The sequence below is a fragment of the Coregonus clupeaformis genome, chromosome 20 (genome assembly GCF_020615455.1).
Source record: "Coregonus clupeaformis isolate EN_2021a chromosome 20, ASM2061545v1, whole genome shotgun sequence".
Lineage (NCBI taxonomy): Eukaryota > Metazoa > Chordata > Actinopteri > Salmoniformes > Salmonidae > Coregonus > Coregonus clupeaformis.
Window position 1 is genome coordinate 54951087 of NC_059211.1, and position 12148 is coordinate 54963234.

The window sequence follows — 12148 nt, forward strand, 5'->3', positions numbered from 1 at the left end:
ATATATACAGTGTGTGCAAATGTAGCAAGTTATGGAGGTAAGGCAATAAATAGGCTATAGTGCAGTAATATATATATCAGATTAACCAATTACAATAACTTCCTTGGTGATTTTTCATCCAATCAAGATTTATATGGTAATTCCATAAATTCCCATATTCACCAATCGTAAGGGACCTATCAGATGCAATCTGAACCAATAGGAGGGCGAATTAGTTGTGTTCTGCCCAATGACAAAGTGTCTTGTGGCTGCGAGCTTTTCCCGAAGACCGACCAAGTAGATCGTATTCATTATTGGAGTTCCAGTATTTCAAGACGAAGGACAGAAGGTACTATCTATTTTTTGACGGATTTATTGTTGTAATTTACTGTTGTTACTTTTTTTGAAACAGTAATTTATCAAATGCACTAGAGAAAGATACAAAGTAACTCAATCAGTGGGGAATGCATGTTATTTTATGTAGGCTTCTCGTCGGTATAACGTTAACGTAGTTTTCTTTCTGCATAAGTTATAACAAACAGTTACTAAATGCCAATGTTTGAGGCCCTCGATTGTTTCTTAGTTTATTTTAACTTGTGCTATCACAACAATCTCAATATGGCTACACTATAATTCACTTTGATTGCAAAAGCAGCAGCTAACTATAAGTTCATTTGTTGAACTTTCCCATCGGATATATACTGTAGCATACGTAGGCAAACGCTAATCATTTGCATTAATGTTTTAATACATATGTGCATTATTTTATCGACCACGATGTCCAATGAAATCGTTTTGCACTTAAAATGTCCGGTCCTACGTTGGACCAAATGAAAGTAGCATATATCGGCGTGGGGGTCGGCCAGGGGTTCTCCTGGGTGCAACATGTAGAATTGATGAGAAATCCAATATGCTAAAAATGTAAACGCTTAGAAATATAGGCAATGCAAACACGGTTTTGAGTTAATCTGCAACGCAACGCATTGAACCACTGAAGCAAACTGACTGAAGAGTAACCATGTTGCGAGGCCGCAGGCGGAGGAGCCTCTTACTCACTCACTAAGACCTGTTGCATTTCTTTTCACAGAAGCTCAGATCTTGACTTCATTCATGCACCATTGTGTTATTCATAGCCAACACGTAGTTAATCAATTGCATAAAGATGTGTTGTCAAAACAATGTTAGGCAAAGGCCAAAGTCCTACACAGACCGGGGCGAGGTAGCCTACTACATTGTGTCGACGTGTTCTGACTGAGATGTGGGTTAGAGTTTGAGACTCAAGAGTGCCAAGCCTCTCTGCAAACCAACCCTATGCCTTCCCACAAAAATACCTCAGCAGAAATAATTAAATCAGAAATAGAATGCCACTAAAATATAAAACAAAAGGAATGGGGGGAAAACTGTTTTTATATAACTTTTTAAGTGATACTTTTCATCTTAAAATATTATGTTGTAATTTTAATGGACTGAGACTGTAAACCATAATAGTTCTATTTCAGTTCAAACTTTTCTCATATCAGAAATCAACTCTCAACTGCTTGAATGACAGTCCGGGTTCCTTGGTAAAGGAGATATTGATTGATTACTGCCTGAATGACAGTCTGGGTTCCTTGGTAAAGGAGATATTGATTGATTACTGCCTGAATGACAGTCCGGGTTCCTTGGTAAAGGAGATATTGATTGATTACTGCCTGAATGACAGTCCGGGTTCCTTGGTAAAGGAGATATTGATTGATTACTGCCTGAATGACAGTCCGGGTTCTTTGGTAAAGGAGATATTGATTGATTACTGCCTGAATGACAGTCCGGGTTCCTTGGTAAAGGAGATATTGATTGATTAACCAAATCAATTCGGCTAGACTTATTTTACATCTTAGTCATTTAGCAGACGCTCTTATCCAGAGCGACTTACAGTTATGACTGATTCCTCACGAAACCCAGACAAAATAATACAATTATTTTGGGGATTTTCACGAAATGGAATCCATAGAATAGGCCTTTTGGAGTAAGTATTGTTGACATATTTGACATTTGTATCTAAAAGCATAATTGGAAAATAATTAATCAAAGTTGGTATATTATTACGTTTTGGCCTTACCCAGGCCTCCTTTAACGTGGAACTGACAGCATTTTAACTACTTTGCAGATATGAAACAGACAATCATATCAGTAAAAAATATTAAATTCCAGTTTATGCTACAATACAATTTTGGGTGTGTTCGTAAATTCAATTTGGAGTGCCAGAGTGCGCTCTGGGCGTTCGTAAATTCAGAGCGTTGTCAGATTGTCCGTTCGTAAGTTCAGAGCGTTGTCAGATTGTCCGTTCAGAGCGCATTCTGGATGCTCTGGCCGAGGAGTAGGCTTGATCCAAGCGTTCTGCCCCTTACACTGGCAGTCAAGCACCCAAGCTACTTCCAGACACAAATGAGAGAACACCTCACTGACCATTTACTCGCCCTAGTAGAGCTGTTTTTATGTTATCCAGAGCGTTGGTGACTGCAACTGTGCTGCTGGCAACAATTTAATTACGTGTGCTCTGAAATCGGAGTAGATAGCCAGAGCGAATTTACGAACGCACCCTTTATAAGAGGTTTTAAAAATAGGTTCTATTTGACTCAAAATTCCATGACGTACAGTAAGGCGTTGTTGGCAGAATATATGGATGCAGTTCAATGCATGAATAATATAATTCACCAATACATTTCTTGGTAGTCCAAAAAATATTGCTATCAGGTTGTAAATCACAGCTGGCCCGGATGTCATGTCATTGGAGGAGTGGGTGAGTGACCGACTTTTCCCCTCATGTCGTGTTTTTGTGGCTACAGCTAGAGATGCAGGTGTCATTTGGTTAGCTAGCAAAAATTGTGAATTGCTTTGCTAGCTAGCTATGCTGAACTTATGCTAACTGGATAACAGTTGTTCATCTCTTGCGTTCAGAAAGTCACTCTGGCTACTTCGATTTTCAGAGCACTCTCTTCTGAGTGTGCCAGAGCGCAGAATAACTGATGAATTTAGGAACGCTCAATACCCGCTGAATATGACCGGTGTCAGTAAAAGTTGGCAAAAAAAAGACAATTGTTGTCAGCAGCACAGTTCGTCACGAGATAACATGAAAACAGCCTAACCACCTCTGCTAAGTTGAGTAAAATGGTCAGAGTGAGGTGTTCTCTCATTTGTGTCTGGAAGTAGCTAGCAAGCTAGCCAACTTCAGCCAGTTAGTTTGGGTACTTGACTGCGTTGTGAAGATCAACCATACTCCCCTGCCAGAGCTCAGACAGTGAAACGCTCTGAATTTACTAACAGACAATCTGACAACGCTGTGAATTTACGAACGACCCAGAGCACACACTGATACACTGGAGGCAGTTTACAAACGCACCCGTTGTTGTCACTCAAATGTATTTGGCATCGATCAAATAGGTGGGCAGTCAGGCAAGTTCCCATTCAGTTGTCAGAACGTGGGTTGGGACAAGCATGCATTGGCAGGCAAGCTGAGGGTTTATCTAATGTTCCCTCGTTAGATTTTAACATCACGCTCTGGCTTGCATTAGTTGTTGATCTTGTTCATGTGCGTACCTGAGGGAGAGAGCCTAACCTTCTCATGGTTGTTTGATCAATAGGACTGTAAAGTTCCCAAATGTAAGAGTACTCTATGGTATTTACATATTTGCGGAAATCCATTCAGGTGTATTTTTTGGCGAATGGGTTCTAATGTTCTAAAGTCACGCTGTTGCTATACTGCTAGGAGTGGGTGGTATACCTTATTTTACGATATACCGGTATTGATGCACATACCGGTTTGTTTTTTTCACTATCTTCTATAATGGTATTTGTATGTTTGGTTTGTTAAATGTGATATGCCGTGTGTAATGTCCATTTTTATAGTTTACTCAGCTACTTGAGTCATCTCTCTCTCTCTCTCTCTCTCTCTCTCTCTCTCTCTCTATGCCGCTTTCCACACAGACCTAGCCCCGCCCCCCGTCACTCAAGGAACGCATTTCTTTTTCCTCGACCGAGACACTTGCGTTCAGTCTCCATGGCCAATGATGCTGTTTTTACTTTGCTTCTTAATATAAATCCATTAGTGTTATAATTACACTATTAGTTTGTGTTTCTTATATCAGCAAACAGCTAGTTTGTATTTTCTTAGCAAGTTGGCCCTAAATCGTGTTAGCCGCTACTGCTAATCGCTAGTTAGCTGGCTAGCTAATAAATGTACTGAGTCAGAGCAAACGTAACTAGCTCTACAACCTGGTAATACCAGTGATGGTGTCAGATCCCACTCTGAAACTTTGATATGCCCGTAGAGTATATTATGTTCAACAATATAATTTTAAAATGAGCTAAATCAATTACAATTGGAATATATTCAATATTCATGTTTATATTTTTCAATATTAATACATTTACACTACCGTTCAAAAGTTTGGGGTCACTTAGAAATGTCCTTGTTTTCCATGAAAACATACATGAAATTAGTTTCAATAGGAAATATAACTAAATGAATAGGAAATGTAGTCATTGACAAGGTTAGAAATAATGATTTTTAATTGAAATAATAACTTTCCTTCAAACTTTGCTTTTGTCAAAGAATCTTCAATTTGCAGCAATTACGGCCTTGCAGACCTTTGGCATTCAAGTTGTCAGTTTGTTGAGGTAATCTGAAGAGATTTCACCCCATGCTTCCTGAAGCACCTCCCACAAGTTGGATTGGCTTGATGGGCACTTCTTACGTACCATACGGTCAAGCTGCTCCCACAACAGCTCAATAGGGTTGAGATCCGGTGACTGTGCTGGCCTCTCCATTATAGACAGAATACCAGCTGACTGCTTCTTCCCTAAACAGTTCCTGCATAGTTTGGAGCTGTGCTTTGTGTCATTGTCCTGTTGTAGGAGGAAATTGGCTCCAATCAAGCGCCGTCCACAGGGTATGGCATGGCGTTGCAAAATGGAGTGATAGCCTTCCTTCTTCAAGATCCCTTTTAGCCTGTACAAATCTCCCACTTTACCACCACCAAAGCACCCACAGACCATCACATTGCCTCCACCATGCTTGACAGATGGCATCAAGCACTCCTCCAGCATCTTTTTATTTGGTCTATGTCTCACAAATGTTCTTCTTTGTGATCCGAACACCTCAAACGTTGATTAGTCTGTCCGTACTACTTTTTTCCAATTTTCCTCTGTCCAGTGGCTGTGTTCTTTTGCACATCTTAATCTTTTCTTTTTATTGGCCAGTCTGAGATATGGCTTTTTCTTTGCAACTCTGCCTAGAAGGTCAGCATCCCGGAGTCGCCTCTTCACTGTTGACGTTGAGACTGGTGTTTTGCGGGTACTATTTAATGAAGCTGCCAGTTGAAGACCTGTGAGGTGTCTGTGTCTCAAACTAGACACTCTAATGTGTTTGTCCTCTTGCTCAGTTGTGCACCGGGGCCTCCCACTCCTCTTTCTATTCTGGTTAGAGCCAGTTTGCGCTGTTCTGTGAAGGGAGTAGTACAGTGTTGTACGAGATCTTCTGTTTCTTGGCAATTTCTCGCATAGAGTAGCCTTCATTTCTCAGAACACGAATAGACTGACACGTTTCAGAAAGTTATTTTGTTTCTGGCCATTTTGAGCCTGTAATCGAACCCACAATTGCTGATGCTCCAGATACTCAACTAGTCGCAAGAAGGCCAGTTTTATTGCTTCTTTAATCAGCACAACAGTTTTCAGCTGTGCTAACATAATTGCAAAAGGGTTTTCTAATGATCAATTAGCCTTTTTTTAAATGATAAACTTGGATTAGCAAACACAACGTGCCATTGGAACACAGGACTGATGGTTGCTGATAATGGGCCTCTGTACGCCTATGTAGATATTCCATAAAAAATCAGCGGTTTCCAGCTACAATAGCCATTTACAATATTAAAAATGTCTACACTAGTCGCTCTGGATAAGAGCGTCTGCTAAATGACTTAAATGTAAATGTACATTTCTGATCAATTTGATGTTATTTTAATGGACTATGGGTCCAATTAGTCATGTCTCAAGTTCCATTTTCTCAATTCCTTTCGGATATTATTGTGAGCAATCTACTGAGTAAAGCCAATGCATTTTCTACAGAAGTTTGAGAAGGAATTGGTTTGTTCCATTCTAGAGGGCAAATCGTAAATCAGGGCAGGCTATGATAAGATTGTAAGTTATCCTAACCATGCCTCATTGGTACCTCCAACGCACTTGTCACTGTGTGATGAATGTTTGTGAAGGTGAAAGTAGTAATTTCCCCTTTGTTTTTCCGACATCAAGAGGCTGTGTTTGGCCAATTCATTAGACTGAGTGAAAAACAAATATTGCTATCTCAATTCCAGATATGACCTTTGATTTTGTGTGGGGTTTTTGTATGAGTCATCCAGAAATACCTCAACCTTCGGAAAACGGAAAACTAGCTGTTATTGGCAAGTGGTTTGGAACTCTCTTTCTTATTGGTCTTCTAACTAATTTACTGCCTGGTGACTTCACCAGGCAGGCCAAAACTCCATCCCGCCAAAACAGGCTGAAATTTCAGGCGATCTTTTCAAACAGTTCTTACACTAAAAGGACATTATCAATTTCACAGTATTATTCCAACCTCATAGTGTGGAAATATAAATAAAACACAGGAAAATCATGTTTTTGACTGCACTGGGCCTTTAAACATATTTAATGCAGAACCCTGATACCTCAACCTTTTTCTTTGTATCTGATAGGTATTACTGGCGACAAAGCCTGTACTTTTATTTCCTGCAACCAACCTAGTCGTGATTGCGGTAATGTATTTAAAAGTCCTGCCAACCCCGCAGTATAAACGACACCTTACATCTTAACCTCTTTGGCACGCATTAACAAATCATTAACATCCTATTGTTGTCTGACATCAAACTTGTCCTTGTCTTTATGAAAAGGTATACACACATAAATGGCAGTCTGCATGACATCGCAGCAGCCTGATCCAAATAGTAATGTTACATGCTCTATTTTCTGCACCAAAAAACCAATCTGTTTAAAAAGGTATTTAAGAAAGCTATGTCAGTCTAGCAAGCCAGGAAACTAAAATAAACTTTCTCTAAACAACGTTTTTGTTTGCGTTAGCTTGTTAGCTAACGTAGCTATCTAACGTTAGCTGGCTAGCCAGTTCGTATAATACCAGAACATATCTGACAACGTTTTGAGCTTAACTTTATTCACCATAACAGGACAAGTAAGACATTACAAGGTAATTCTAAAAAAATATATATTTACAATTATGGCGAGCTGCTAATTTACTGTTGTGAATGTGAAGAAATGAAAGCAGTGGATTTCTGTCAGATTTAGAGCTTGCTCTCACAACAATCGCAACAAGAGGGTCAACGTTGAATGTCTCTTGCTCAGTTGTGGCAAGCAATGGCGATATAAGAGGCGAATGCCGACAAGATGTGGTACAAATGTAGCTGTTTGAAAGGGGATCATATAAACATTAGGCTTGGGCCGTATCCAGTTTGTCAAACCGACCTTGTGCTATGCCGGGATATTCGGTAATGCCGGAAACTGAACACAAGGGCCGCTATTTTCAAACGCCACTTAAGCTGTCAGCATGCTTCAGTTCGGCTGGAGCCTGGCCAAACTCCGCTAGCTGAACCGGACGTGTGTGCTCGCATACTCCCTTTAAATGACCTTCGCTTGAAAAACTAGAAAAAAGCTGAAATGGTACCGTTTGTCCATTTTGAGATGCTGTAGTCAGAGTTAATCTAAAATAACTCAAGAAAACTGTCATTCATTTTGACGTTTTTGCCGGAGAGATCTTAGTCGCGCAATTGTACGTCTAACTATGTCATTATAATATATGCACAAACTCTACCGAACTGTTTCGGCTGGGAAGCATGCGGACCCCTTTAGCCTCTGCAATCCGAAGGTTAGCAATGCTAACAAGTACATGCATAATGCTAACGAGCACGGTGTGAACATTTTACAGTCTCTGACCTAAACTATTTGCAAAAATGCTACACAGTTTGCTGCACGCACAAAACTAATATTAGACAGCAAGGCTCTTGATCCATGAGTGGATTCTCTGCTGTTAGGCTACCAAGTGAAGCTTGATTTTTGGAAGAAGCTAACATTTTTAGACGGTTAACTTAATAGTTCTAAGATATCTAGCTGGCAAACATTTAGTTGTGAATTCCATACTGTAACTAGATCACCTGGTGCATGCTGGACAACAGTGAGTGACTCACAAGGCTCCGGTCTCTCGTCGTTGTGTGATTGTAAACAAACACCACGTGACTGGGGAATACCGGTAAGCTTTATAATGAACAATTGCGTTCTGCATTTCACCTGCCACAATCTTTATCTCCTAATGTATTGCACAAGTTGACTGCAGGTATTTACTTAAAGTAACTACAAATATTCAATGTATATAAAAAAAAAAAAATAGTTTTGATGGTGTTGAAAAACCATCCTGTGGCAATTTCCAAATACCCCGACATATGTACACCGCCCAAGCCTAATAAACATTGGCCAATTCTTTTTTCTGGCAATTCTTTCGCTCTTAAGTGGTAAACAGTTTGACATGTTGATTTGACCACTGCGACAAACATACTAAATACTTGTATCCTTTGTTGTCAAGCAGAGATGCCACCTGCCTGAGATCTGATTTATCCTGAGGCCAGAAGATCCTTGATTCTAGAAGCCTATTTACATTAGTTGCCTCCTTTTGCAGCACAACAGATTTTTTTAACTTTTCTATTTACGTTGTCCTTGCTTTAACCGTTCTGAATGTCTGTCTCTACAGGAGTGAGTGACCCAGTGGGCTGGTTGGCGTGAGGGGAGAGCATCAGCCATGGGTGAAATTGAGGGCTCCTACAGGGCCATACAGACCCCTGGCACCCGGCTGGGGGCCCAGTTCAACGCTGGGATCAGTACCTTGGAGCCGGGCCAGAGCCTCAGTGATGCATTGGGAACAGGGGGTAAGGGCCAAGGCAGGGGACTACAGCTCAGGGTCCAGGGCCTGGACGACTCCCAGGAGTTCTACGACTTGGAGGTGAGTTGACCATAGACCTAATTCACGCTGCGGTCATGATGGTTCTTGAATACTCTTTATTGATCTTCAGAGGGGAAGTTGGATACCATTTGTAGAACAGATCCATGCAGCTTCATTATATGGTCATAATTAAATAAATCAAACGTGTAGTTTGTTACATATATGGGGAGATCAAAATGCAATGCATGTCTTTCTGTTGGTCAGAAAAATCACATTGCAACAGTGAGACCAGGGGTGCATCTTTCCTCTTTGTCAAGTAAGAGAAAGCATTCTGTAGCAGAGGCACAACCGCAGACTGGTCTCTGTCCCCAGTTCCCTGGGCCACCCTGTGCGTGTGGCTCTGGTGGTGACAGCTGCCACATGGCTTTGGTCCACAAATCCCTTCCTCCTTTAAGACCGCTTACTGCTGGGACGCTCTGTTGTTACTGTATTCTGATTAACACTATAGAGCTGAGCTGGGACGCCCTGGTGTTACTGTATTCTGATTAACACTATAGAGCTGAGCTGGGACGCCCTGGTGTTACTGTATTCTGATTAACACTATAGAGCTGAGCTGGGACGCCCTGGTGTTACTGTATTCTGATTAACACTATAGAGCTGAGCTGGGACGCCCTGGTGTTACTGTATTCTGATTAACACTATAGAGCTGAGCTGGGACGCCCTGGTGTTACTGTATTCTGATTAACACTATAGAGCTGAGCTGGGACGCCCTGGTGTTACTGTATTCTGATTAACACTATAGAGCTGAGCTGGGACGCCCTGGTGTTACTGTTAATGTAACTGTTACTGTTACTCACCAGTGCACGGTTGTCCCTACTGTGGCTGTGAACTGTGCCTGGCTGCCCAGTGGTGTGGTGTGGTGTGGTTTGGCCGTCTGGTGTAGCCCGGTCAGTGAGGTGTGGCCGTCTGGTGTAGCCCGGTCAGTGAGGCGTGGCCGTGTGGTGTAGCCCGGTCAGTGAGGTGTGGCCGTCTGGTGTAGCCCGGTCAGTGAGGCGTGGCCGTCTGGTGTAGCCCGGTCAGTGAGGCGTGGCCGTCTGGTGTAGCCCGGTCAGTGAGGCGTGGCCGTCTGGTGTAGCCCGGTCAGTGAGGCGTGGCCGTGTGGTGTAGCCCGGTCAGTGAGGTGTGGCCGTCTGGTGTAGCCCGGTCAGTGAGGCGTGGCCGTGTGGTGTAGCCCGGTCAGTGAGGCGTGGCCGTCTGGTGTAGCCCGGTCAGTGAGGCGTGGCCGTCTGGTGTAGCCCGGTCAGTGAGGCGTGGCCGTCTGGTGTAGCCCGGTCAGTGAGGTGTGGCCGTCTGGTGTAGCCCGGTCAGTGAGGCGTGGCCGTGTGGTGTAGCCCGGTCAGTGAGGTGTGGCCGTCTGGTGTAGCCCGGTCAGTGAGGCGTGGCCGTCTGGTGTAGACCGGTCAGTGAGGTGTGGCCGTCTGGTGTAGCCCGGTCAGTGAGGCGTGGCCGTCTGGTGTACCCCGGTCAGTGAGGTGTGGTGTAGCCCGGTCAGTGAGGCGTGGCCGTCTGGTGTAGCCCGGTCAGTGAGGTCTGGTGTAGCCCGGTATATTGTGGGCGTCGTCTGGAGTAGTGTCTCTGCTCTATTTTATCCTTTGGTTGTGATGGAGGTTGTTGAACCATAGAAATCCCACTGCTGATCGACTACTGCCTAGAGAGAGAGACTTAAACGCTCGAACATCTGCCTATCTGGCATGGTGGGGTTAGCACAGTAACATTATATGGTCTGGCTCTTGGTTCCTCTCTCTGTTACAGAACAACACTATGCTGATCAAAAGCAATGTGGCCTTCTTCATGACGCCAATATGATGGCCAAATTTCCTTACCTGTTCCTTTCCACCTGAGCAAGACATCTCTCCTTCCTGTACTTTGATGTTTGTGCTGTCTGGTTTTGGGGCTGACTCCTCCTCCTTCTCTCTGGCCCGTAGTCAGGTCACAGCACACTGGGGCTGACTCCTCCTCCTTCTCTCTGGCCCGTAGTCAGGTCACAGCACACTGGGGCTGACTCCTCCTCATTCTCTCTGGCCCGTAGTCAGGTCACAGAACACTGGGGCTGACCGGCTGACTCCTCCTCCTTCTCTCTGGCCCGTAGTCAGGACACAGAACACTGGGGCTGACTCCTCCTCCTTCTCTCTGGCCCGTAGTCAGGTCACAGCACACTGGGGCTGACTCCTCCTCCTTCTCTCTGGCCCGTAGTCAGGTCACAGCACACTGGGGCTGACTCCTCCTCCTCCTCTCTGGCCCGTAGTCAGGTCACAGAACACTGGGGCTGACTCCTCCTCCTTCTCTCTGGCCCGTAGTCAGGACACAGAACACTGGGGCTGACTCCTCCTCCTTCTCTCTAGCCCGTAGTCAGGTCACAGCACACTGGGGCTGACCGGCTGACTCCTCCTCCTTCTCTCTGGCCCGTAGTCAGGTCACAGCACACTGGGGCTGACTCCTCCTCCTTCTCTCTGGCCCGTAGTCAGGTCACAGCACACTGGGGCTGACTCCTCCTCCTTCTCTCTGGCCCGTAGTCAGGTCACAGCACACTGGGGCTGACTCCTCCTCCTTCTCTCTGGCCCGTAGTCAGGTCACAGAACACTGGGGCTGACTCCTCCTCCTCCTCTCTGGCCCGTAGTCAGGTCACAGCACACTGGGGCTGACTCCTCCTCCTCCTCTCTGGCCCGTAGTCAGGTCACAGCACACTGGGGCTGACTCCTCCTCCTTCTCTCTGGCCCGTAGTCAGGTCACAGCACACTGGGGCTGACTCCTCCTCTCTGGCCCGTAGTCAGGTCACAGCACACTGGGGCTGACTCCTCCTCTCTGGCCCGTAGTCATGTCACAGCACACTGGGGCTGACTCCTCCTCTCTGGCCCGTAGTCAGGTCACAGAACACTGGGGCTGACCGGCTGACTCCTCCTCCTTCTCTCTGGCCCGTAGTCAGGTCACAGCACACTGGGGCTGACTCCTCCTCCTCTCTAGCCCGTAGTCAGGTCACAGCACACTGGGGCTGACTCCTCCTCCTCTCTAGCCCGTAGTCAGGTCACAGCACACTGGGGCTGACTCCTCCTCCTCCTCTCTAGCCCGTAGTCAGGTCACAGCACACTGGGGCTGACTCCTCCTCCTCTCTAGCCCGTAGTCAGGTCACAGCACACTGGG

At 44.8% G+C, this 12148-nt stretch overlaps 1 protein-coding gene across 3 annotated transcripts in view; it reads left to right on the forward strand.

Moving 5' to 3' along the window:
- The first annotated feature begins 242 nt into the window (after nt 1–242).
- farp2 (FERM, RhoGEF and pleckstrin domain protein 2) overlaps nt 243–12148 on the forward strand; it is an 81605-nt gene continuing 69699 nt past the window's right edge. For all 3 annotated transcript variants that reach the window (XM_041840678.2, XM_041840680.2, XM_041840679.2), the window contains exons 1-2: nt 243–328; nt 8762–9010. In XM_041840678.2, the coding sequence (XP_041696612.2) occupies nt 8810–9010 (201 nt within the window). In that variant the 5' untranslated portion in view covers nt 243–328; nt 8762–8809. The remainder of the gene's footprint in view (nt 329–8761; nt 9011–12148) is intronic.